Below are 27,506 nucleotides of genomic sequence, written 5' to 3'. Positions count from 1 at the left end.
AACAAAGCACCAGGTCACTTAAATTCAGGCTCCTCCTCAGGCTTGAAGAGATTTCAGGAGCGGTGACTCTCATCTGCTCGAAGATGAGCCCACTGTGGACCTTCCTCTTCGTGCTGTCAGCTCCCAGCGGTGAGTGTCTCTGGATCAGACATGGGCACGTGGGGAAGCTGCATCTGAGCCCGTGAGTCACCGTGCTTCTCTCTGTCCACAGGGGTCCTGTCCCAGGTGCAGCTGCAGGAGTCGGGACCCAGCCTGGTGAAGCCCTCACAGACCCTCTCCCTCACCTGCGCTGTCTCTGGATTCTCACTAACCAGCTATGCTGTAGGCTGGGTCCGCCAGGCTCCAGGGAAGGCGCTGGAGTGGGTTGGTGGAATAAGTAGTGGTGGAAGCACATGCTATAAGCCAGCCCTGAAATCCCGGCTCAGCATCACCAGGGACACCTCCAAGAGCCAAGTCTCTCTCTCACTGAGCAGCGTGACACCTGAGGACACGGCCGTGTATTACTGTGCCAAGGACACAGTGAGGGGAAGTCCGAGTGAGTCCAGAAACCTCCGTGCATGGGCGCCCAGGACCACCAGGGGGCGCTCAGGGCCCACCACGTTCAGGACTGCGCGCAGGAGCAGGTGCCCCGGGGGCGCTGGGAGGGAACTCCTGGTAGAATCTGGTTTTCTCATCCCGCCCAGCGATTCCCTGGAAACCTCTTTTGTGTCCTCACTGTTCCGTTATTGTGGCTTATTCTGCTTTCACTAATCTATACGTAGTTTTTATGTTTCTTTCCAGTATAGCTGTGTGTTTAACACATGTCTTGTGTGAATCACACACCAACACACACATGTGATCTAGTACTCAGTGACTGTGTGTTTTCTGTTTCTTCTTCTCAAAGAGGCTCAGTACAACTCTGAGTCACCATCCGTCATTTTTTTAATTAATTAATTTTTTAATTGAATGAAAATTGCTTTACAGACTTCTGTTGTTTTCTGTCAAACGTCAACATGAATCAGCCATACATATATATATATATATCCCCTCCCTTTTGAACCTCCCTCCCATCTCCCTCCCCAACCCAACCATAGGTCGATACAGAGCCCATATTTGAGTTTCCTCAGTCATACAGCCATTCCCATTGGCTATATATTTTACATGAAGTAATGTACGTTTCCATGGTACATGGTACATACATCTCACCCTTTCCTCCCCTATCCCATGGCTATACATCTATCTTCTCTGTCTCTTCCTCCATTGCTGCCCTTTAATTAATTATTCAGTACCATGTCTGTAGATTCCATATATATGCATTGGAATACAATATTTCTCTTTCACTTTCTTACTTACTTCACTCTGTCTAAAGGACTCTAGGTTCATCCACCTCATCAGAACTGACTCAAATGTGTCCCTTTCTATGGCTGAGTAATCCCCCATTGTGTATATGTACCACAGCTTCTTTATCCATCCATCCGTCGATGGACATCTCGGTTGCATCCAGGTTCTAGCTATTGTAAGTAGTGCTGCAGAGAACAATGGATTACATGTGTCTCTTTCAATTTTTGTTTCCTCAGGGTATGTGCCTAGGAGTGGGATTGCTGGGTCATATGGTTGTTTTATCCTAGTTTTTTAAGGAATCTCCATACCGTCTTCCATAGTGGCTGTATCAATTTACATTCCCGTCAACAGTGCAAGAGCAATCCCTTTTCTCCACACCCTCTCCAGCATTTATTGTTTGTAGATTTTTTGATGCTGGCCATTCTGACTGGTGTGAGGTGATATCTCATCATGGTTTTGATTTGCTTTCTCTAATAATGAGCAATGTTGTGCATCTTTTCATGCTTTTGTTAGCTTTCTGTATGTCTTCTTTGGAGAAATGCCTGTTTAGGTCTTTCTGCCACTTTTTGATCGGGCTGTTGGTTTTCCTAGAATTGAGTTGTGTGTGCTGCTTATATATTTTGGAAATGAATGCTTTGTCAGTTGTTGCATTTGCTATTATTTTCTCCCATTCTGAGAGTTGTCTTGTCACCTTGCTTCTAGTTTCCTTTGCTGTGCAAATGCTTTTAAGCTTAATCAGGTACAACATATTTACTTTTGGTTTTATTTCCATTCCTCTAGGAGGTGGGTCATAGAGAATCTTGCTTTCTTTTATGTCATTGAGTGTTCTGCCTATGTCTTCCTCTATAGGGAAAACAGTAAAGGGTTTTATAGTTTCTGGTCTTATATTTAGATGTTTAACCCATTATCTTTGTTTATGGTGTTAGGAAGTGTTCCAATTTTATTCATTTGCATGTAGCTGTCCAGTTTTTCCAGCACCATTTATTGAAGAGGCTGTCTTTTCTCCATTCTATATTCTTGCCTCCTTTGTCCAAAATAAGGTACCCATGTTGTGCATGGGTTTATTTCTGGGCTTTCTATCTTGCTCCATTGGTCTATATTTCTGTTCCTGTGCCAGTACCCTACTGTCGTGATGACTGTAGCTTTGTAGTGTAATCTGAAGTCAGGAAGGTTCATTCCTCTAGCTCCATTTTTCTTTCACAAGACTGCTTTGGCTATTTGGGGTCTTTTGTGCTTCCATATGAATTGGGGAATTTTTGTTCTAGTTCTGTGTAAAATGCCCTTGGTCATTTGATAGAGATCACGTTGAATCTGTAGATTGCATTTGGTAGTATTGTCATTTTCACAATATTGATTCTTCCTACCCTGGAACATGGAATATCTCTACATCTGTTTATGTCATCTTTGATTTCTTTCCTCAGTGTCTTATAATTTTCTGTGGACAGTTCTTTTGTCCTCTTAGGTAAGTTTATTCCTAGATATTTAAGTCTTTATGTTGCAATGGTGAATGGGATCAATTCCTTAATTTCTCTTCCTGATTTTTCATTGTTAGTATATGGAAATGCAAGTGATTTCTGCGTATTGATATTGTATCATGCAATGTTGCTAAATTCACTAATTAGCTCTAGCAATTTTCTGATACTAATTTTAGGGTTTCCTTTGTACAATATCATGTCATCTGCAAACAGTGAGAGCTTTACTTCTTCTTTTTCCATCTGGATTCCTTTCATTGCTTTTGATTCTCTGATTGCTGTAGCTAGGACTTCCAGAACCATGTTGAGTAACAGTGCTGAAAGTGGACATGCTTGTCTTATTCCTGATCTTAGGGGGAATGTTTTCAGTTTCTCACATTGAGACATATGTTTGAGAATAATGAGACATTGAGAATAATGTTTGCCGTAGGCGTATCACATATGGCCTTTACTATGTTGAGGTAGGTTCCTTCTATGCACATTTTTTAAGAGTTTTAATCATAAATGAGTGCTGAATTTTGTCAAAGGCTTTTTTCTGCATCTCTTGAGATGATCATATGGGTTTTTTTTTTTCAATTTGTTAATATGGTATATCACGTTGATCTATTTGCACATATTGAAGAATCCTTGCATTCTTGGAATAAACCCAACTTGATCATGGTGTATGAGTTTTTTATGTGTTGCTAAATTCTATTTTCTAAAATTTTGTTGAGGATTTTTGCATTTATGTCCACCAGTCATATCGGCCTATAGTTTTCTTTTTGTGTTGTCTTTGCCTGGTTTTGGTATCAGGGTGATGGTGGCCTCACAGAATGAGTTTGGAAGTGTTCCTTCCTCTGAAATTTTTGGGAAGAGTTTTAGAAGGATAGGTATTAGCTCTTCTCTAAATGTTTAACAGAATTCTCATCTGAAGCCATCTGGTCCTGGTTTGTTTGTTTGTTGTTTTTTTTTTTTTTTTGAGATTTTTAACACAGCTTCAATTTCAATGCTTGAAATTGGGTTGTTCATAATTTCTATTTATTCCTGGTTCAGTCTTTGAAGACTGAACTTTTTTAAGAGTCTGTCCATTTCTTCCAGGTTATCCATTTTATTGCCATATAGTTGTTCATAATAGTCTCTTATAATCCTTTGTATTTCTGCATTCTCTGTTGTAACCTCTCCTTTTTCATTTCTAATTTTGTTTACACTTGATTCTTCTCTCTTTTTTCTTGATGAGTCTGGCTAAAGGCTTGCCAATTTTGTTTTTCTTTTCAAAGAACCAGCTTTTAGTTTTATTAATCTTTACTTTTGTTTCTTTAGTTTCTTTATCACTTATTTTTGCTCTTATGTTTATGATTTCTTTCCTTCTGCTAATTTGGAGGGTTTTTGCTCTTCTTTTCCCAGTTGTTTTAGGTATAAATGTCAGTTGTCTATTTGATGTTTTTCTTGTTTCTTGAGGTAAGATTGCATTGCTATAAACTTCCCTCTTAGATCTGCTATTGCTGCATCCCATAGATTTTGAGTTGTCATGTTTTCATTGTCATTTTTTCTAGAAATTGTTTGATTTCTCTTTTTGTTTCCTCAGTAACCTGTTGGTTATTTAGAAATGTGTTGTTTAATCTCCGTGAGTTTGTGTTTCTTACAGTGTTGTTGTTTTTTTTTTTCTTGTAACTGATATCTAGACTCACAGTGTTGTGGTCAGAGAAGATGCTTGATACGATTTCAATTTTCTTAAATTAACTGAGGTTTGTTTTGTGACCCAAGATATGGTCTATCCTGGAAAATGTTCCATGTGCACTTGAGAAGAAAGTGTTTTCTTCTGCATTTGGATGGAATATCCTGAAGATATCAATGAGATCCATCTCAATTAATGTATCATTTAAGACTTGTGTTTCCTTATTAATTTTCTGTTTTGATGATCTGTCCATTTGGTGTGAGAAGGCTGTTAAAGTCTCCTACTATTATTGTGTTCCTCTCAATTTCTCCTTTTATGTCTGTTAGTGTTTGTCTTATGTATTGAGGTGCTCCTATGTTGGGCGCATAGATATTTGCAATTGTCATGTCTTCCTCCTGGATTGATGCCTTGATCATTATGCAGTGTCCTTCCTTATCTCTTGTAATCTTCTTTATGTTAAGGTCTCTTTTGTCTGATATAAGTGAAAGGTTGTTGCTGAATCATGCAAAGACACCGGGGTTCTTGGCCTCTGGAGAAGAATTCAATCCAGGGCCAGAGACGAGGCTGGATCACTCAGAGCTTTTGTGTAATAAAGTTTTATCAAAGTATAAAGGAGATAGAGAAAGCTTCTGACATAGACATCAGAAGGGGGTAGAAAGAGTCCCCCCTTGCTAGTCTTAGCACTGGAATTATATACTCTCAAATTAGTTATTACAGTGAATCAAAAGAATGTCTAAAGGTTGTAAAGACCTCAGCAGACCTACTCCCATGATTTACATTTTGAGATAACAGAATTAGCCAGAAGGTTTTTTTCAGAGACTGTCTTCAAGCAGGATACATTATTGTTATATAATCCTAAGGAATGTAGAGGGGGCGAAAATTTCTTCCTCCTTGAGAATTCCAAACCCCCCTCTCCATGGGGACCCCTAGACTTCTTATCAACCTGCCTAGGAATTGACTCTCTCATGAGGATTGCTTTGCCAGCTTTCTTTTGCTTCCCATTTGCATGGAATATATATTTCTATCCTCTCACTTTCAGTCTACATGTGTCTTTAGGTCTGAAGTGGGATTCTTGTAGACAGCACATATATGGGTCTGATTTTTTTATTCATTCAGCCAGACTGCGTTTTTTTGGTTGGAGCACTTAATCCATTTACATTTAAAGTAATTATTGACATATATGTTCCTATTGCCATTTTCTGAATTGTTTGGGGTTGATTTTGTCGGTTCTTTTTCTTCTTTTTTATTTCTTGACTATATAAGTCCCTTTAACATTTGTTGTAAAATTGGTTTGGTGGTACTGATTTTTCTTAACTACTGCTTGTCTGAAAAGATTTTTTTTTTCTCCATCAATTTTGAATGAGATCCTTGCTGGGTACAGTAATCTTCACTGTGGATTTTTCCCTTTCAGTACTTTAAATATACCCTGCCATTCCCTTCTGGCCTGCAGAGTTTCTGCTGAAAGATCAGTCATTAAGCATATTGGGTTTCCCTTGAATATTACTTGTTGCTTCTCCCTTGCTGCTTTTAATATCCTTTCTTTGTGTTTAGTCTTTACTAGCTTGATTAATATGCGTCTTGTCATGTTTTTTCTTTGGGTTTATCCTGTATGGGACTCTTTGTATCTCTTGGACTTGACCGACTATTTCCTTTTCCATGTTGATGAAATTTTCAAGTATAATCTCTTCAAAAATTTTCTCACAGCCTTTGTTTTTCTCTTCTTTTTGGGGACCCATATAATTCAAATGCTGGTGGATTTGATATTGTCCCAGAGGTATCTGAGACTGTCCTCGGTTCTTTTCATTCTTTTTACTTTATTCTGCTCTTCTGAAATTCTTTCTACCATTTTCTCTTCCAGCTCACTGATTTATTCTTCTGTTTCAGATATTCTGCTATTGATTCCTTCTACAGTATTTTTAATTTCAGTAATTTTGTTGTTTGTCTCTGTATGTTTATTGTTTAGTTCTTCTAGATCATTGTTAATTGATTCTTGCATTTTCTCCATTTTGTTTTCAAGGCTTTTGATCATCTTTACTATCATTATTCTGAATTCCTTTTCAGGTAGTTTGCCTATTTCCTCTTCATTTATTTGGATTTCTGTGTTTCTAGTTTTTTTCCTTCATCTGTGTAGTATTTTTCTGCCTTTTCATTATTTTTTTAAACTTATTCTGTTTGAGCTGTCCTTTTCTCAGGCTTCAAGATTGATTCTTTCTTCCTTTTGGTTTCTGCCCTCCTAAAATTAGCCCAGTGGTTTGTGTAAGCTTTGCATAGGGTGAGAGTTGTGCTGAATTTTTGTTTATCTGTTTGCTTTTCCTCTGCTGGGAAAAGTCAAGTGAGGTTGTAATCCTACCTGCTGATGATTGGGTTTGTATTTTTGTTTTGTTTGTTGTTTAGATGAGGCGTCCTGTACAGGGTGCTACTGGTGGTTGAGTTATGGTGGGTCTTGTATTCAAGTGGTCTCCTTTATGTGAGTTCTCACACTTTGATGCTCCCTAGGGTTAGTTCTCTGGTAACCTAGGGTCTTGGAGTCAGTGCTCCCACTCCAAAGGCTCAGGGCTTGATCTCCGGTCAGGAAAAAAAAATTCCACAAGTGGTTCATTACGGCATTAGGTAAGATTAAAACAAATATCTAAAAAGGAGAAACCAAAGATGAACCACAGACAAATGGAAGTTGCAAAATCAGGCAAATAATAATCAAAATGAAGGAATATGCACATATACATATATACCCACGAGCAAAGTCAAAACAGTCCAACAAAAATAAAGTACAATAGACTGACCTGGAGAACAAAGGAAATAAAAAAGTATATTTACCAAAGAAGAACAAAACTAATTAAAGCAGAAAGTGGGGGGAAGAAAAGCTAAAGCAAGGTGCCAAGTGGGGAATGAAGCAATGAAAATAAAACTAACAAATATGTTTAGAGGAAAGGAAAGAAAGAATAGATGAGCAAAGTTAAATAGAGGTAGATGAAGAAGATTTATATATATTAAAGATTAACTGCAAGGGGGAAATAACAGTAGGAAAGTCAAGCAAAGGAATAAATGTACAAAAAATATAATAAGTTTAAAAAAAATTAAATTGACGAAGAGAGGGAAAAAAGGAAAACTCCACGGAACTGCAAAAGCTCAACATAGAGGCAGAGGTTTATAACAGCAATAAAAAATGGGACTGAATATACAAAGCTACGTATACATCCAAAAGCAAAATCAGTTCAACAAAATAAAGCACAATAGATTGACCGAGTGAACAAAGGAAACCAAAAATTATGTCTATCAGAGCAAAACTAACTAAAACACAAACTGGAAAAGAAAACTTAAGCGAGGTGCCAATTGGGGGTACAGCAATGAAAATAAAATTAACAAATATTTTGAGAGGAAAGGAAAGAAAGAGAAGAAAGAAAGAATAGATGTGCAAAGTTAAATAGAGGTAAATGAAGATTTTTATACTTTAAAGATTAACTGCAAGGGGAAAAGAAGAGTAGGAAAAGCAAACAAAGGAACAAATGTAGAAAAATAATAATAGCTTTTAAAAATTTAAATTTAAAAAAGAGAAAAAATCAAAGGAAAACTCTCCAGAACTGCTAGAGCCCAACATAGAGGCAGAAGTTTATAACACCAATAAAAAATATGACTGAGAAAAAGGGAACAAATAAACCTCAAAAGCTTACTTAGATTTCATAGTGCCAATAAAATTGACAGCTACAATGGAGGGGGAAATAAAACGAGAAGGAAAAAAAAAGAAAAGAAAAGAATCCAAAGGAATCTACAGAACAAGTCAAAAAACAAGAATAATAAGTGCTTTCCTTGAGGGACTGCTGTCAGAGTCTTCTCCCTCGCTAGGAGTCACAGTCTGCCACCCCTCCCGAGGATGCGCTCCAGCACTGCTCATCTCTGGACCTGCTGTGGGGGCGGCTCAGATTCTTATCTGGTTCTGCTCCTCTGTGTTCTTGCCTCCAGTGTCCACAGCTATCAGACCACTGCATTTTCTCTTGTGGAAACTCTCAATGAGCTTTTATGTACTCCATAGCCATGGAGAATGTAATCTGCCTAGCTGACCTTGTGGGTTTAATCTGCACCTTGTGCAGCTGCTGGGAAGGTTTCGGGTTTTCTTCCTCAGCCACACTACACCTGGGCTTCAACTGCGCTTTTATTTCCACCTCTGCATCTGGGTCATCCTCTGGGGTTTGCTCCGGAGGCTGCAGTGGAGGACTTGGGTTTGCCCCTGTGAGGGCAAGTGTGGAGGTGGTGTAGCTGATTGCATCGCAGCCGGTCTGGCAGCACCAGGTACTCAGGGGAGTTGGTGGCTAGGGCAGCAGGAAACATAGTGCTCCAGAAGGATATGAAACCAGTATTGACCAATATGTTCCAGTATTCTTGCCTGGAGAACTCCCCTCCCTGACAGAGAGGCCTGGCAGGCCACAAACTGCGTGATCACAAAGAGCTGGGCACTAACGAAGCGACCCTGCGCACAGAGATGCAAGACTTGTTGGCCTGTGGCAGCTCTGCCCCAGTGAGAGCTGAGCGTGAATGGGGCACAGCTGCTTGGCTTGTGGGGACCCTGGCAGCACCAAGTGTGCAGGGACATGGGCTGCACGCGCTGCAGGAGCTATGGCCCTATCAGAGTCTCATTTGGAGCCTCTTGTAGCTGATGATCAGAAGGCCTCTTTGGCCAGTCTTCCTCCACGGCTCCACTCATTCAGGCACTTAGAGGGCTCCCTTACCCGGGGTCTTCCTCTGCTGTTTGGCTTGTCGGGCACATAGAGGGGCCCCCTGCCTGGGGTCCTAATCTGTAGATCAGCGTGTCAGGCACTTAAAGGGGCACCCTGGGTGGGGTCCTACTCTGTAGTTCAGTGCATCAGGCATTTGATGGGCCACTCTATTATTCGGCTGCCAATGCTGGTGTATGGGGGGAGAGAGGCTATTGTGACGGCTCCATCCCTTACACGTGACTCAGCAGCATCACTTTGCTTCCAGGGCTGCCCAGCTTTCCTCCACAGGCATTTCTTACCACAGTCTCCTCCCTCACATCCCCTCAACCTGTCTCTCGACCATTAACAGCAGCCCTCACCCTGGGATTGATCCACAGTCCCTAAAGTCCAGCTCCCAGTCACTGCACCTTCCAGGGGATCTGCGTTCCTGTCTAGGATATGTATGGCTGTGGCAAGGACTGATTCTTATTCCATTTAGGCTGCCACAGATCAGCTGTTTCACTCTCAGCCTTAAATGTTTCTCCTCCAACTCAGACAACCGCTTCAAGGTGGAGACGAGACCCCTGCTTCAGTTCCCCCACCCGCCGAGGGCAGGTCCAGTCCTATGAACACTCCTGTTTTTCCCCCTAGTTCCTTCATCCTACCAAATTATGCGTGGGTCTATATATCTTTTCTGTTGGTCAGGTACCGCTGCCCGTCTCAGCAGGTGTTCTGCATGCACTTCTTTGTCAGAAGGTGTATTCCTGATGTATGGGTGGATAGAGACGTGCTCCACGTCCACCTACACTACGCCATCTTGTTCTCTCCCTATTAAATTTAATTTTTATTGAAGTAGGGATATTTTATACACACACACACATGCAGACACATAATATGCAAATGGCACCACCCATATGGCAGAAAGTGAAGAAAGACTAAAGAGTCCCTTGATGAAAGTGAAAGAGGAGAGCTAAAACTTGACCCAAAACTCAACATTCTGAAATCTAAGATCGTGGCATCTGGTCCCATCACTTCATGGCAAATAGATGGGGAGACAATGGAAACAGTAAATAATTTATTTGGGGGGGCTTCAAAATCACTGCTGATGGTGACTGCAGACATGAAATTAAAAGACACTTGCTCCTTGGAAGAAAATCTATGACCAAACTAGACAGCATATTATAAAGCAGAGACATTACTTTGCCCACAATGGTCTGTCTAGTCAAAACTATGGCTTTTCCAGTAGTCATATATGGATATGAAGAGTTGGACTATAAAGAAAGCTTTGTGCTGAAGAACTGATGCTTTTGAACTGTGGTGTTGGAGAAGACTCTTAATGGTCTTAAGGATTGTTAAGACTCTTTTGGACTGCAAGGAAATCAAACCACTCAGTCCTAAAGGAAATCAGTCCTGGATATTCATTGGAAGGACTGGTTCTGAAGCTGAAACTCCAATACTTTGGCCACCTGATGTGGAAAACCGACTCACTGGAGAAGACCCCGATGCTGGGCAAGATTGAAGGCAGGAGTAGGAAGAGATGACAGATGATGAGATGGTTGGATGGCATGACCAACTCGATGGATGTGATTATGAAAAAACTCTGGAAGTAGTTGATGGACAAGAAAGCCTGACTTGCTGCAGTCCGGGGAGTCCCAAAGAGTCAGAGATGACTGAGACACTGAACAGAATTGAACTGATAGACATTTACAGTATGGCCAGTCTTTTGAATCACTCAACACACACACATAATTGCCTAGTGAGGTCAGTCAAGGTGGTTCCATCTGACCTCAACTTTCTTGAAGTCCACACTCCATTCTGAGCTTATCTGGATCATTCATACGGGGAAATACAGAGGTCTTCAGGAGGACTTTTCCATTTCCACCTGAGAGGAAGGGGAGCTCAGCTGAGATGGGAGGTGGGCAGCAGGGGGGCTATGGAGAACAGAGACCCTGGGCTCAGAAAAGTGGACCTGCCCTGGGATCTGTCTCCAACCCATCTGGTTGGCCCAATGCTTTCCCACCCTATACTTTCCAGCCATGTAAATTCAGAAGGCTCCCGTGGGGATCCTGGGATGACCAGGGTTAGTGTGACCATCGCCTAATAGAGCTATTAAATGAAATTCCTCTTCAAGCCCCAGGGTAAAATCCAACCCTGGGCAGTGGGAGCTCACTGCTCTCCCTCACGCAGGGCTGAGGTCTCAGCGAAGGCAGAGCATGTTCGCAAAGAAGATGAGGCTTCTTCCAGAGCAGATGGGGTCTTCTCCTCTTCCTGGTGACAGCTCCTCAAGGTGAGGGTCTCAGGTCAGACATGGGTTTGTGGGGATGGCTGTGACTGGGGTAACTGACAAAGCCTGATTCTCCTTGTCCCCAGGTGTCTTCTCTCAGGGGGAGCTGCAGATCCTGTCTAGGACTAGTGAAGCTCTAGCGGACACATTTCCTCACCTGTGCTATTCATAGCTGTGGTTACTCCATCACCAGTGGACATGACTGTAGCTTTTTCTGTCTGGTGCCAGGGTAGGGCTGCTGTGGATGGGGAAATACACAACACAGGGACACTCACTACAAACCGTCTCTCGAGAGCCGCACAAACATATCCCGGAACACATCCAAGAAGCAGTGATCTCTGCCACTGAGCTCTGTGGCCACCAAGGGAACAGCCATGTATTACTGGGTGAGACACACAGGCGTGTGAGCCCAGACACACACCTTCCTGCAAGGAGGCAGGAGGGGCTGGTTTCAGGGCCCTCAGGGCCCTCAGGACCCCCAGGGCACCCTCAGCGTGCACCGGGTCCAGCCTCAGCACCACCTACATGTGGAGGATGAGTCTGCTCTCCTGCCACAGTCTGTGGTTTCCTCTCCATCTCTATTTTCCATGGAGCCCCCTATAGTTATAACTAATTGCCAACAACTCAAATTGAGAACCTTTGCAATAATAGGAGGACTCGTTCTCACCTCACCACGGCCAAAGGGTCATGAGGACACGTTCTCACCTCACCAAAGGCCACAGGGTCATGAGGACACGTTCTCACCTCACCAAAGGCACGGGGTCATGAGGACACGTTCTCACCTCACCAAAGGCCACAGGGTCATGAGGACATGTCCTCACCTCACCAAAGGCCACAGGGTCATGAGGAAACGTTCTCACCTCACCAAGGCCACAGGATCACCTGTGGAGGGAGAAACGACTGTCAGTGTCACCAGGTGACACCTGAGGAGGGCCAGGGAACACAGGGAGTCTCTTCCAGTCAGACTCAGAAGATAGACCTCAACAGGAATCCCAGATGGGCCAGCACACTGCACGCATGTTATATAAGAAAACTTGATTTTACGGGATTCTTTAGGAACATAGAGAAGAAAACAAGTGGTCTACAAACGATTTTAATTTCCAACTGAGTTCTCTGTCACATCCCCATCCAGACTCATATTTCTCATCAGGAATGGTTGAAGGTGTCAGGATAACTCTTGTTCCCACACTCGGTGTCTTCCGTCCACTAAAGTGCATGCTGCACATCCCACTCATTAAATTCCAGAAAAAAAAAAATGTGAGGTGAGGTCATGAGCATGATGACTCACCTGATATGGGGTAGGAGGAGGGAGTGGGGGGCAAGGGAAGAGGACTCACAGAGGGTCCAGAGGGGGACATTTGGTGAGAAGGGTTTGCTCACTGTTGTGATTGTCTGGATGAGCAGGTATATCATATATTCAAATGCAAATGTCCTGAAAATGCACCTGTGTGAACCCTGGGTCACCAGACATTCTCCAGGAAACACTAGAATGCAACAGGCTCTCACATGTTCTCACTACAAGAAAGGGTCCTGCAGACCTCACTAGGCATATCCCACTCTGTCATGGAGCAGGTTCAGGGGAAAACTTTGGTCCAGGGTGAGTATCACAAGCCCAGGCACTAGGGCTCACACCTACCAGATACAGCCTCTTGGATACATTGCACAGTCCTTGATGATTCTGCTTGTGATTTTACATGTGATCCATGTAAATGCATTAACATTCAAACCTAAGTGCTTTATTTATTTATGTGTGCAAAAATGAAAAAATATGATGAGCTTTGAAGTTCTCCCAAGATATGGCCACGTAATAGAACAATATCTTGCCAAATCTTGTAGCAGCCAACGCACTACCCAGTATACTCACAGGTGCAATGGGGCACTTCCTCCTCTGTCAGTGTCCAAACCCACATCCAGCTACATAGTCAGGAGACAAGCAAATAGCATCCTCCCTCTGCTGATGAAAACCTGCCCAGCCCTGACCCTGCAGCTCTGGGAGTGGAGCCCCAGCCCCGGGATCCAGGTGCTCCCATTCAGGGATCAGGACTGCACACAGACCACTCAGCATGGACTTTGGACTGGGCGGGGTTGTCCTTGTCGTGATTTTACAAGGTGATTGATGGAGAACAAGAGATCCCGAGGATGGCAGTGGATGTGAGTGAGGGAATCAGTGGGTGTGTGACAGCCTCGTGACCAGGATGTCTCCGAGTTTGCAGGTGTCCTGTGTGAGGAAGAGCTGGTGGAGTCTGCTTGGTGCAGCGCGGAGAGGGGAGGGGTGACTGAGACTCTCCTGTGCAGCCTTTGAACACACCTTCAGTCATTACTGCATGGCCTGGGCCCGCCAGCATCCAAGGGAGGGCCTGGAGTAAGTTGGATCTATCTATCCTGGTAGTGGCAGCACCTACCATGCAGACTCTGTGAAGGGCCGATTCACCAATTCCAGAGACAGTTCCAAGAACACAGCTCTCTGCAAAGGAACAACCTGAGAGCAGAGGACACGGCCATGTATCACCGCGCAAGACACACAGTGCGGGGGAGGCAGCGTGAGCCCAGACACCAGCCTCCCTGCCTGGGGCTCCGTGACCACCAGGGGGCACTCAGGACCCACCGAGTACAATGCTGAGCCCAGGAGCAGCTGCACGGGGGCTGGGGGAGTTTGTGGTTAGAACCCCCGCCTTAACTCTCCTGCCCTCATCTCTACCAGAGGCCCTCTGCTCTATGCTAGTCTGTCGTTACTGCGGTTTGTTTTTCTTCCAGAAAACGATATTGTTATTTATGAATTTTCTTCTATTTCTTGAAGGAGTTCCAACAACACCGTAGTTATCAAAGTTCATAGTTATCATAGTTCAAAGTTCAAAGGTATCATAGTTATCAAAGTTATCAAGAAATTCTTGAACCTGGTGACTGTCCTGAGAAGGCCCAGGGGATTGTAAAACATGTAGAAGCTACTGCTATTCTTTGTTTTTGCAGATGTGAAAGGAAGAGCCGCTGCCTGCAGCTTTCTGTCAAGGGCACAAAGTGTCTGAATCCTTCAGCTTGCAGTGGGATAGGCTCTGATGACAGAGGGCCCAATACCACACATGCAATGACCTCATTGCTCACGGATTCCATGTTTTTAAATTCAGGCACTCGGTATTTGCCTCCCGAAAGGAAAATGCTTATTTTATTGACTGTTTTTCATGGACGTTTACAATGCGGCCAGTACTAAAACCACCCCAAATCACACATACATTTCCTCCTGAAGTCACTCAAATCTATGCCTTCTTGTTTCAACTCCTATTGTGTAAATTAGTGCCTTTTGTGGTCAACTAATGTCATGTTTTTTTAAATTGTCATGCTATTACTTGACAGTTTGCCTGTTTATAGCAGTCCCATCATATCCTGAAGTACAGACTAGAGTCCTTAACACATGATGCTGTGTGCTGACTTAAGTAGAAAACATCAATGACAGATAAGCTTCATTCATGTACAAATTATACTTCTGGGGATGTGATCTTGAAACTAACGTCAAATATGAATATGACTTTGAGACAAGGATTGCAAATCTCACTTTTGTTATTTGAGGCAGCCTTGAAACTTCGCTCAGTGCCAAATATAGATGGTAAGACAGAGATTTATGGCCAAAAAACACTGGTAAGCAGACTAGATGGGAAATGACTATGAGAAGACTTCCAGTTCAGGGGTATCTAGCTGCACTGTCTCCAGAGAATTCTTGGTAAAGGCGATCATACAATCATATATCACCTGGAAGAGAGCAGGTATAAAGGGTTGCATTAAAGATTGAGGGTGATCAGAAGTCAAGGGTAAGAATTCTCACTAACCCGACTTTTCAGGTGTCTTGATAAAACCAGGCAAAGATGGACACAGTAAAGTATTTCAAAAAGCCTGATTTATATAGTCAAGTGGTCCTTGTCACATTCAAAGTCAGTGTTTTTTTTCTGTCTTCACTGCCATAATTCTCTGAAAGTCAAATGTTTAATCAAAAAGCACATGAAGTTATTCTGTTTGTTTCTCTTCTTGCTGGCATCTCCCATCTGTGAGCATCTCTCAGGTCTGAGGCATGTGGAATTATGGGGTGATGTCTGTGAAGTGGGTGTCTCAGAGTTTCTCCTTCCCCAAGTATTTCTGAACTGGAGTCGTTTTTCATGGATTCAGTCAGGCCTGTGTTGCCCCATCAATCATAGAACCAGCTGCATAGAATTACTTCTTCATGACAACTTGTTTTTAAATTTAGGTGACCACCCAAGTTATTAGTTATCTAGTATCTAATAAAATAAGTTTATAAATTGGTATATAAACCATACAATTTATAAACATTTCATGGCATGAATGGTTCTACTGTTGAACTTCAAATCTTTCCTCCACTATCACAAAGATCTGCAAGTCCTGTTTTTCTGGAGTCCAATCCTGTCCTGTTTAAGGCAACATTTTTCACATGAGCAGTCAGACTAATGTTGTACATATGGAAATGATGTCAAGGTATCACCAGAGTGATATTGTCCCCCAGGGTACATTTGTCAAAGTTTGAAGGCAAGATTGTTTCTAACACATGGGAGAGGTGCTATAAGTACCTAGTAATCTAGTTGGGAAAGTCCATTGGTGCTTCCAGACATCCTACAATGCACAGGACAGCACCCACAGCACAGGAATATCTAGCCTCAAATATTGATAACGATGAGGAACTCTGAATTAAAACCTCATATCTGAGGACTTCTTGGTAGTCCAGTGGCTAAGAGTCTGCCTTCCAACGCAGGGGATATAAGTGCATCCCCGGTCACAAAGGTAACATCCCACATGCCAAGGGGCGACGAAGCCTGCACACCGCAGCTAGAAAGCAGAGCCCACCCTGCAAGTGGAGAACCCGCACATTGAATTGGAGAGCCACGTGACAACTAGGACACAATGCTGCCACAGAAAGAAAGGAGAGAAAGAAAGAATAAACCATTAGAAAGACCTGGTGTCTGGTCAAATGTCACTAAAATGCTGAACTGCAGAAGGCATATTGCTGGGCTTAAATTACTCTAAGTGGTAAAGTGAAATACAAAAACCCTCTGAAGTTCTGTGCACTCAGAGACACCAGTACACACTCCTCTATGTGTATTTTTGGGATATGAGCAGTGAGGGAGCTGAGCATGGACCCAACAGGAGAACGGGGTTGGGGAGGTCTTGGAGGAGACCTGGGACTAGGGAGGGAGCTCTACATTGTCTGCATGGAAAGTGCAGCCTGAAGCCCAGCTCTGGTTTGGTCCAACCGGAATCATGAGGAACAAGGCTGGGCCAAAGCAGACGTTATTGTCTTAATATTTACAACTTTGCCCCTGTGGGTGTATAGAAAATAACTGCTTCAGAATTTTGCTTTGGAATGATAGTTTAGCTCACAGGTAACAAATAGATTTAAAACACATGATGCATATATCAAAAATTTCATTTACTTTGGGTGTAGAATTCTTTTACCTGTAATTTTTCAAACAATATTAATATATACAAAATATATTGTCATAAAAATGACTTCAACTTCACCAGAGAGAGTCCAAATTGTGAACTTTTTCCCATCAATAGAGCACTACAGCCAGGAAAGGTCCTTACTGGCTTTCAGAAACAGCCACTGAAACTGGAAAATCTATTGATCAGGTAAACTTCCAGAGAAAATCTGAAGCAAAAGGGGGAAGTGGAAAAAAGTTAATAAAATAAATAAGATAAAACAAACAGGAACTTCAACTTTGTCCAACTAGAAGACCAGAAGGGGGAGCGCTTATGCCTGACAATGATAGCAGAAACCGACAGAAAGGACAACGCCTCTATTTTCCTTACAAAAACTCACTCAATAAGAGATTGTCAAAATAAGCTGGTGAAAAAGCACGGTCTCTGGGTACGCTATAGCCCTCAAAACTTCCTTTTCTCTCAATAAATATTTACTTCTGCATCACTGCTGGAAGTTTTCTTGTGTTTCCCGTTGTTGCAGACCCCAAATTGCAATTCTTTGTTGATTCCCAAGAAGCTTAATTTTCTGAAATAACTAACTGGCAGTCTCCTTGGTTCAGGTCAACGCTGGTCTTAGCCTCCCTGCTACTTTGTGTGTTTTCTCCTGCAATTACTCAGCAGGTCACTGAGAAAGACATCTGTGCCAGAAACTGCTACATCTTCACCAGTTGGTATATCTCCTGCCCATCAGGAGCACAGAGCTGAAATTCATTTCTTTTTGTCTCTTGCAGACTAGCTGTTGGCCACACTCTCTGTTATAAACAAGCATTTTCCAGGAATGACTGTGAAGTGACAATCACAAGAGAAGGGAGGTGGCTGGCAAAGAAACGCTGAACTGGTGGGCATACCATCACCAGTGTTTGTAATGAGACTAGATTTTCCAGGCTCCATGGAAGAGGGTGGAATGGATGGGATATAAGAACCAGTTTTCCCTTCTTCTGAGTTCTGTGACCACCGAGGACACAGCCGTGTATTACCGTGTGAAAGACACAGAGAGGGGGATTCAGTGTGAGTCCAGACACACACCTCCCTGCAAGGACGCAGGCGGTGCTCAGAGCCCAAGACCAGTGACAGATCCAGGGTGACTGGGCAGGTGCTTCCCCTTGAGTCAACAAGTTCCTTCAGCTCCCAGTTCCCGGCTGTCCTCAGGGACATTTCTGGCTGTGTTGTTTCTGGGTCTGATGGGCACACGCTCTCCACAACCTCTAACGTCCACAAACACTCTGTGAGAATGTGTACTCTGCTCTGCTTAGTCTGTGTGTGTGTGTTTAATGCCTAAAAAAAAAGAAAAGTCAAGTTGGACTTGGTCTATCATATTTTTCAGGATATCTGTTGCATTATTGATTTTCTCTCTGAATGATCTGTGGGTTGATGTTGGTGGGGTGTAAAAATCTCCTCTTATTATTGCATTGCAACTAATTTCTCCCTTTGTGTCTGGCAGTATTTGCTTTATATATGTAGATGCCCCTATATTGTATGCATATATGTTAAAGTGTTTCATATTCTCATTTTTTTATTCTTTTATCATTGCATAGTGTTCTTCTTTGTCTTTCCTAAGGCACTTTGGTTATAGTCTATTTGTCTGATAGGAATGTTGCTGCACCTGCTTTCTTCCCATTAAGATCTGCAAGAAAAAGCTTTCTTAATTCTTTGTTATTCGATCTATGTGTCTCTCAACTTAAAATGGGTCTAGTGGGTGCAGTCTATTATAGGCTCTTATTCTATTATCTGATCCGCTTCTACGTTTTTTGATGAGAGAACTTAGTTCATTGACAACTAAAGTAATTGGTGATAAGTATTGTCATTTTACAGCTTCCTTTGTGACTCAGCTGGTAAAGAATCCACCTGCATTGCGGGAGACCTGGATTCAATCCCTGGGTTGGGGAGATCCTCTGGAGAAGGGAAAGGCTACCCACTCCAGTATTCTGGCCTAGAGAATTGTCCATGGGGTCGCAAAGAGTTGGACATGACTGAGCGACTTACACTTTCACTTTCATTGTCATTTTAAATCTTGCTTTTTGGGTTGATTTTCTATTTTTCTATGGTGCTTTCATCTCTTTTTTTCTTTTGTGGTTTGTTAATTTTGTTTTGCATTATCATTTTGTTCTTTCTTTTTGATATCTGTCAATCCATGATGTTTTTGATTTGCAGCATTCATGGTTTTCTAGTATGCTATCCCATAAACATATCTATTATATTTAGACCGGTAGTCATATAAACTCAAGCATATCCTAAAAGATGTGTGTTTTCTTACTCTCCTTCCTCACATTTAATTTTTATTTTGATGTCCTACCTTATATCTTCGTGTATATCTTTTTGCTCTTTGTAGTACTTATAATCACTGTCACATATTCTAATTTTTAAATTATGTATACTGTCATATTTAAGAGATTTTTCAAACCTTTTATGGATTTGCCTTTCCTAGTCTGATTTGCTTTTTCCTATAAGTTGTTGCTTCTTTTTTGTTTACAGAAAAATTAATATTTATGAACATTTTAGTACTGCTGTATTTTTTTCTTTCATTTTTTGCCTGTCTGAAAAGTTTTTTATCTCTCTTTCTCTTCTACATAATAATCTTGTGGACAGAGGCTGCTGACTTTCACTCCCTTCTGACCTGCAGAGTTTCTATAGAAAAATCAGCTGATAGCCTTCTCAGTTGCCTGGCAACTGACTGTCATCTCTTGTGCTGTCAGGATCCTCTCTTTATCTTTAACTTTAGTCCTTCTCATTATGATGTGTCTTGGAGTGGGTCTGTTTGAATTCAGTTTCTTCAAGACTCTTTGTGCTTCCTGTGCCTAGGTATATGTTTTCTCCTTTAGGTTTTCCAAGTATTCAGTCATAGTTTCTTTGAATACATTTTCAATTTCCTATTCTCTTTCTTCATAATCTGGGATTGCATTATGCATAAGTTGGCATGCATTTCATTATCCCAAATATCTCACGTGTTGTTTCATCTTTGGCGGGGGCGGGGAGTGGTGGGGGGGAGTCGTTTTGCTGTTTTGATTGGCTGGTTTCCATTATTCCACCTTCCAGATCACAAATGTGATCTTCTGAATGATTTAGTTTGCTATTCACTACCTTGAGATTCAGTTTTTATCTTCGTGATTAAGCTGTCTACTTCTGATTGGCTCTCTTTCTAGTTTCTAATGAGTGACCCACATTTTTTATCAATAGTCTTTCTTAATTCCCTTAGAGTTTTTGTCACCACTTGTTTGAACTTGGGGTCTGGTAGACTGGATGAGTCTGCTTCATTGGTTCTTTCAGGAGATTTCTCTCAGTTATAGTAATTGGGAATTGTTTCTCTGCTTTTTCACGTTACTTGTGAATTTAGTTCAAACGGTTTTCTGCTGTGATCTCTAAGGGTTATGTTTATGAAGAGGTGAGCATGTATAGATTGTGAGAGACCAATATTTATGGTGTGAGGGCTGTTTTTCTATGGATGCTTTCCGCATCTTTCCTCATGATGCGCTGCCCCTTGTTCCTTTGATAGGAGTGTGTTCCTGTCAAAGTGTGTCCCTTTGACAGGAAGTTGTGGCAACAAGAGCCTTGCTGGATGTTCAACAGGGCTCCTTTTGGCTCTGTGGCTGCCATAGCCCTGTTGGGGGCAGGGTATCCTCTCCAGTGTTGGAGTAGAATCCCCCAGATCCAGACCTAAGTTGTGGTGTGTTCCCTCTGGGAAAGGAACCAGTGCATGCTGTTTCCCATGAGCTGTCTGCCATGATGTGTTATTTTGCAATCCTGCCTGTCTCCTAGTGTGTGCATCCTCTGAGTTCACTGTTGCTGGCGCTTCCCGGAGGGGCTGAATGCATTGTAGGAATCCCTGTAATTGACTCAGAGGTACCTCAAGCAGGCATGCACAGTCCCAGTCTCTTGACCTGCTGGCTGGGTAATGTGCTAAAGCCATCTTCCTGCACCTCTTTTGGGAGTAGCTGTAATCAGCCCAAATGTCAGCCCTGCTTCTCTGAACAGGCCCACAAATTTGCTAAACTCTGGCAGCCAGAGCCATAACTCTATGAGCAGACCAACAACAGGGCTCCTATTTCGTGCCCACACTCTGTCCTGCACACACCTCAGTTTCAACCCGAGCCCCACTCACTGTTTGTGAGGGTTTGCTGCTGTGAGCCAAGAGCTACACCAGGATTCATGACCTTCAGAGGAGCACATTTCAATCTGGGGCCAGAGACAAGGCTAGATCCCTTGCAGGTTTTGTGTAACAGGGATTTATTAAAGTATAAAAAACATAGGGACAGCTTCTGACATAGACATCAAAAGGGGGCAGAAAGAATGCCCCCTCACTCTTTTTTAGCAAGGTGTTTTATGTCTGTTTCAGTTCAGTTCGGTGCTCAGTCATGTCTGACCCTTTGTGACCCCACAGACGGCAGCATGCCAGGCTTCCTTGTCCCATCACCAACTTCTGGCGCTTGCTCAAACTCACATCCATCGAGCTGGTCATGCCATCCAACCATCACATCCTCTGTCGTCCCCTTCTCCTGCTGCCTTCAGCTTTTCCCAGCATCAGGGTCTCTTCCAACGAGTCAGTTATTCACATCAGGTGGCCAAAGTATGGGAGCTTCAGCTTCAGGATCAGCACTTCCACTGAATATTCAGGAATGATTTCCCCTTGGATTGGCTGGTTGGATCTCCTTGCAGTCCAAGGGGCTCACAAGAGGCTTCTCCATCACCATAGTTCAAAATCATCAACTCTTTGACACTCAGTTTTCTTTATAGTCCAACTCGGACATCCACACAGGACTACTTCAAAACCATAGCTTTGACTAGATGGACTTTTATCGGGAAAGAAATGTCTCAAAAACCACTACAATATTGTAAAGTCATTAGCCTCCAACTAATAAAAATACATGGAAAAAAAAAAAGAAATGTCTCTGCTTTTTAAAATGCTTTCTAGGTTGGTCATAGCTTTTCTTCCAAGGAGTAAGTGTCCTTTAATTTCATATCTGTAGTCACCATCTGCAGTGATTTTGGAGGCCAAGGAAATAAACTTTGTTACAGTTTCCTGAGGAACCTCCTCCTGGGGACGGTGACCTGCAGTGCTTGTGGTCCCCACGTAAGAGGGAGCCATGGGGGAGACACTGGGTAACGTGACTCACGTTCTGGTCCATGTTACTCTGCTGACCATGGTTCCAGTTCCTGCACATGCAGGGCTCCAATCAACACACACGCATTCCCTTTCACTCCACAGGTCAGAGTCTGAAATCAGTTTCACTGGATTGGAATCCAGGTGTGGCAGGACCACACACACCTCAGTCTCTCACGGAGCGCTGTGGTCTGAATGCTTCTGTGCCCCCAGAATTCATGTTTGGAATTCCTGTGCACCTAGGATAATGATATTAGAATCGGGGTCTTTGTCCGGTGCTTAGGTCATGAGAGTGAAGTCTCCATAAATGGGGTTCAATTTGCTCTAAGAATCCCCAGAGAACATGCTTGCCCCCCTCTGCCTGGTGGGGACCCCAAAGGAAGGTGCCTGGTGTGAACCAGGAAGGGGACCCTCACCAGAAGGCAGCCTCACTGGTGCCCTGACCTGGGGCGTCAAGCCTCTAGCATTGCGGGAAATAAAGGCTTGTTTACAGACCACCCACCCGAGCTTGTATGCACTCTGAAAGGATGAAGTCAGGGACAATCTGCTTCTTTGCCATGTCCAGTTTAGAACTTCACTGCCTGCATCCCTGGCTCTCAGCCACTCCTTTCATCTGCACAGCCCAGCAAAGCACCTTCCATCAGTGGTCACTCCTCCCAGGGTCTGATGCCCTTGGCCTCCCTCTGACGAACAAGGTTGTTGTTTCCACTGTAACCACATCCTAATCTAGGAATATTCAAAATTCCTAGACCTCTAAATTACTCATATTTTCCAAAGTCCATTATGCCATGGGAGATGACATTCATAGACTCCATGAATGATTCAAACACACACAGTCCACCTTCAGCCCTGCAAATCCTCGTGTTCATCCTCCAGGCTCATTACACTTAGCAAATCCCAGCAGGCCTCTAAAATGTCAACGCTTAGAGAATACAGAGCAAATTTGGTCTAAATGCCATCAACCACAAGTCCCAAATCTAATCCTCTACCTCAGCTATGGGTGACGATCTGCATCCTAAAATACAACTCTAAGACAGGCATATCTCAGCTACAAACATTTTCCTTCTGTAAAAAGGATAAATGAAAGTCAGAAAGGATCCCTGGCCCCAGTGCGTGTGTGTGCGTGGTCACCTCAGTCATGTCGGACTCTTTGTGACCCTATTGACTCTAGCCCACCAGGCCTCTCTGCTCATGGGGTTCTCCAGGCAAGAACACTGGAGTGGTTGCCATACTCTCCTCCAGGAGATCTTCCCAACCCAGGATCAAAGCAGAGTCTCCTGTGTATCCTGCATTGCAGAAAGATTCTTCACCGATGAGCCACCTGGGAAGCCCCACTGGGCCCGGAAACTGTTTTTTTTGTTTTTTTGTTTTTTTATTAGTTGGAGGCTAATTACTTGACAACATTTCAGTGGGTTTTGTCATACATTGATATGAATCAGCCATAGATTTACACTTATTCCCCATCCCGATCCCCCTCCCACCTCCCTCTCCACCCGATTCCTCTGGGTCTTCCCAGTGCACCAGGCCCGAGCACTTGTCTCATGCATCCCACCTGGGCTGGTGATCTGTTTCACCATAGATAGTATACATGCTGTTCTTTTGAAACATCCCACCCTCACCTTCTCCCACAGAAACTGTTTTAAGTCCTTTGAGGCAAACTCTACTAAGCTTCAAGGTCTGGGAATAATCTTTGGCTCCTGTTCCGGCCTCTGGGCCTGTTGATCTGCCCCCTCACTTTCCTTTCCCTTTCGTGGAAGGTGGTCCATGTTTGAAGCCGAGCACTTTCACCAGCCTGTCTCCTGCTAGTGGAGTCTGAGGCTCTAACCCTATGTTGGGCACATGTGTATTCGCAAGCGCTGTGTCTTTCTCTTGGACTGATTCTCAGATTATTGTGTCCTTCCTTGGCTCCTGTAACAGTACTCTAGAGTCTATTTTATCTGGTATGAGACTTGCTACCCCAGTTTCCTTTCCATTTACGTGGAATATCCTGTCCATCCTCTCAGTTTCCATCTGTTTCTGTCCGTAGGTCTGAGGGGGTCTCTTCTAGACAGCATTGCATGGGTCTTGTTTTTGTTTCATCAGCAAGGTCCATATCTTTTGGTGGAGCATTAATCAGTTTACATTTAAGATAATTATCAATATGTATGTGGTTTATCATATAGGTCATTTTGGATGTTTGTTGGTCCTGTATTGGACCAGAACCTGGTGGTCTGGAGTCGACGATGAGAGAATGAACAAAAGAAAAAGGCTAATATTCCCTGGGTTGTGCAGCCAGCTTTTGCGTTCCAGGGAATCAGCCAGAAATAGAGAGAGAGAGAGAGAGAGAGAGAGAAATAAAGAAAGAAAGGCAGACAAACAGACACGGGGACCCCAGCTCTGATGGAGCAAAGGTGTTTTAATCAACATGGTGTGGGCATATATATTGTCTTACAAGGTAGTTATTCTCAGCAAAGATAAAGATTAAAATTCCAGACTTACAAAACATAAGGCAATCCATATTAAAGAGAGAGAGTTGTAAACAATCACTTTTACCATAAGGTTCATAAGAAGGAAGAGGGTACTTATCACCATATTGAAAAACTACGGAAGGAAATGCCTGGATTCCTCAGCCCCAGGAAAGGCTTGCCCCACTCTTAATTCCTGAATATTCAGTAATCAATAAGGAACAGAGGACTCGAGAGATCCAAAACAGCACACAGAAAACCTCCTGTTAAATGCTTCCTGACAGATGTTGAACCATGACCCTCAAGTAAAAGACAATATATGATGATGTAGGATCCTTTCTATACATTGTTGAATTTAATTTACTAATACTTTGTTGAGAATTTTTGCATTTAAATTCCTCAAAGGTATGTTTTGTAGAATTCCCAAGGGAAATTGTCTGTTCCTGTACTGTTCCTGGAACTTTTTGAAATGATGATTATACAATTCAACTTAGACACAAATGATCAGTCTTTTCAAGTTGTCTGTTCCATCTTGACTCAGTTTTGAAGGTTTTGCAGTTTACAAATTTGTCCATTTCATCTAGGTTGTCCAATTTGCTGGCACACAACTGTTTGTAACAATCCCACGTGACTTTTTTGGATCTCTGTGGTATTAGTTGTCTGATACTGTGTCTCCTCTTCTATTTCTCATTTTATTCCAGTACTTTCTTTCTTCTCTTTGGTGAACCTTGGTAAAGATTTATGATACTGTTTGTCTTTGCAAAAAATCCCAACAAACGAGTTTTTGATTTCACTTATCCTTTTCATTGTTTGTTGTGTGTGTATGTCTATATTCATCTCAATATTACTGATTTCTTCTCTGGTTTTTGTTCTTTCCTTCCTTCTACTGTCTCTGGGCTTTGCTTGATCTTCTTTTCTCTAATTCCTTTAGGGAGTAAGTTAGGTTGTTTACTTCCAGTTTCTTCAGGAAGACCTGTATTGTTATCAACTTTCTTCTTAGAACTGTTGTGCTACCATAGATTTTAGAGGTGAAATTGTCTTTATATGCAGAATACATAACGGTATAGATAGAAAACCCTAAAGACTCCACACAAAGCTACTAGACAACATAATCCAGAAAGCCCTGAACTCAACAGGTCAGAGTGGGTACCAGCATTTGATTGCTCAAGGCTTAGGAATTGTTGGGGATTCTCTGGGGATTCCCATTCTAATGCCATAAACTAAACCCCATAATAGACCAACTGGAGGTGGATTTGGGGATGTGGTCTGCAGTCTTCCAGTCCCGTGAGGTGAGAAGCATATTTGGATTTTACAGGTGGTCCAATGGAATCACAAGATCAGAGAAAGTGGAGGAGAGGAAAGCCTGCTAGTTGATGCACACAAGACCCCACTGGCTTTGATGAGGGACGAAGGTGTTGATCCGAGGGATGAGGACACATTCTCATCCCTCAGAAGCTCAGTGACCTGGAAGCCAGAGGCCCACAATTCCAGGGTCACCTGGATCAGGTCCTGATCCAGGACAGGAGTCCTCATCACGGTGCATGCCATCTGGGACAAGTGACGCCACACACTCTGAGGCAGAGTGAGGAGGGACCTCTCCCCAGAGCACATTCAGGTGTCGGGAAACAGGATCCGGTACAGAAGACATGCTGGTGCAGAACTGCTATCGCCAAAGCCAGACCAGAAAGGGCTTTTCATAGACAGTAGGTTCTACCTCAGTCAGTGTTCAGGTGAGATCCCTGTGCCGAGGAAGAGCTGACCTGCCCCAGACGCGAAGGGGTGATGTCTCAGGGCAGGAGAGGGCCAGGGTCACACGGACAGGGTGTCAGTCAGAGATGGGGACTCACACCGGTCTCTTCTGGCTCCAGGAGAGATAACACCTCTGATGGCAGCACTCACCACCCCCGGAAAACCCACCTAAAGTCCAGACACGCGGTGACGGCCGTCATCCCCAGTCTACATGCTCACAGCCGGGATGCAGGTGCGAGGCCACAGCCTCAGGGCCACAGGGAGACGGGGGACCTGAGCTCTGCTCTCCAGCACTGCTGACTCAGAGGACCTCAGGCTCAGTCCAGGACACGGAGACCCTGGGCTCGGGAAAGCTGCTCTCAGTGGGGTTTTCAAGGGAACCTGCTTCCTGAGGAGGGGCTTTCCTCTGACCATGCCGCCCTCACACTCTGCCTGCCGTTCACTGTGAAGGTTTACCTCCACAAACCATGCATGTCCTCTCACCACTGTGGTGGGGACTATGTTCCCTGAGCTCCCATCTCACGGCAGGGACACAGAGAGGAAGAAATAAGCACTTGGAGGAGGACGGAGTCTGTGCAGAGTGAGCAGGGCACCTGCCCAGCATGTTGGAGCACTGAGGAGCTCCCAGGCGCTGTCTGTCCTTAGTAATTGTTAGCCTTGTGGTCCTTAGTGTCCACACTCAAGAAGCAGATCCTGAGGTTCACAAGCTCCTGCAGACACTCAGTTGTGCACACGATCATGCAGGACAGCCCACTGGGCAAGCCAACCATGCTGGGAAGACGAGCTTCTCAGCAGAAATGACTACTTTGTCCACAAAGTTAACTGCATGGTTAGTACTTATGAACACCCCACCTCCAGGGAAACTCTTGATTTCAAACTGCTTCAGATGAAGAAATGGTCTTGCCTGTTAAGGGAAATAAAAAATCCTTTGGACTTATGATCAATTTAAATTGTACTGAGTTTTTTTTAATTGAATGCAATTATCACATAATCTCTCCCTCCTGTTTTAATATCCTGTTCATGAATATAAGCTAATGCAGAAAAGAACAGTAAATAAGAGTTTCTGACAAGTATGCAGACCTTGAATCTGAGCTGTTTAATTGACAAACGAAGAGATAAACCTCCATGGGATTACTCTCTTCCCAAAATCTGTGCTTGATATTTGACAACATCTTTTTTCCTGAGGAGCCTGTCCACATCCATTCATTCGTGGACACAGAGGCCCGGGGGCATGGGGAGGGGGTCTTCAGGCGGGGACTGAGTTCTCTGAGGGCACAGTCAGCACCTCCTCACAGGGGGAGCCTCATAGACAGGACCTCCTT

General features: G+C 43.4%; 1 gene segment (V, D, J or C); it reads left to right on the top strand.

The window, feature by feature from the left end:
• Positions 1–51: 51 nt before the first annotated feature.
• Positions 52–27,081, top strand: LOC122419713. The segment is given in 4 exon segments: positions 52–129; positions 212–519; positions 21,830–21,834; positions 27,071–27,081. Coding segments are annotated over 3 exon segments (357 nt in total).
• Positions 27,082–27,506: the final 425 nt, after the last annotated feature.

The sequence above is a fragment of the Cervus canadensis genome, chromosome 17 (assembly GCF_019320065.1).
Source record: "Cervus canadensis isolate Bull #8, Minnesota chromosome 17, ASM1932006v1, whole genome shotgun sequence".
NCBI classification, from domain to species: domain Eukaryota; kingdom Metazoa; phylum Chordata; class Mammalia; order Artiodactyla; family Cervidae; genus Cervus; species Cervus canadensis.
This window is presented reverse-complemented; position numbering and strand designations above follow the sequence as displayed.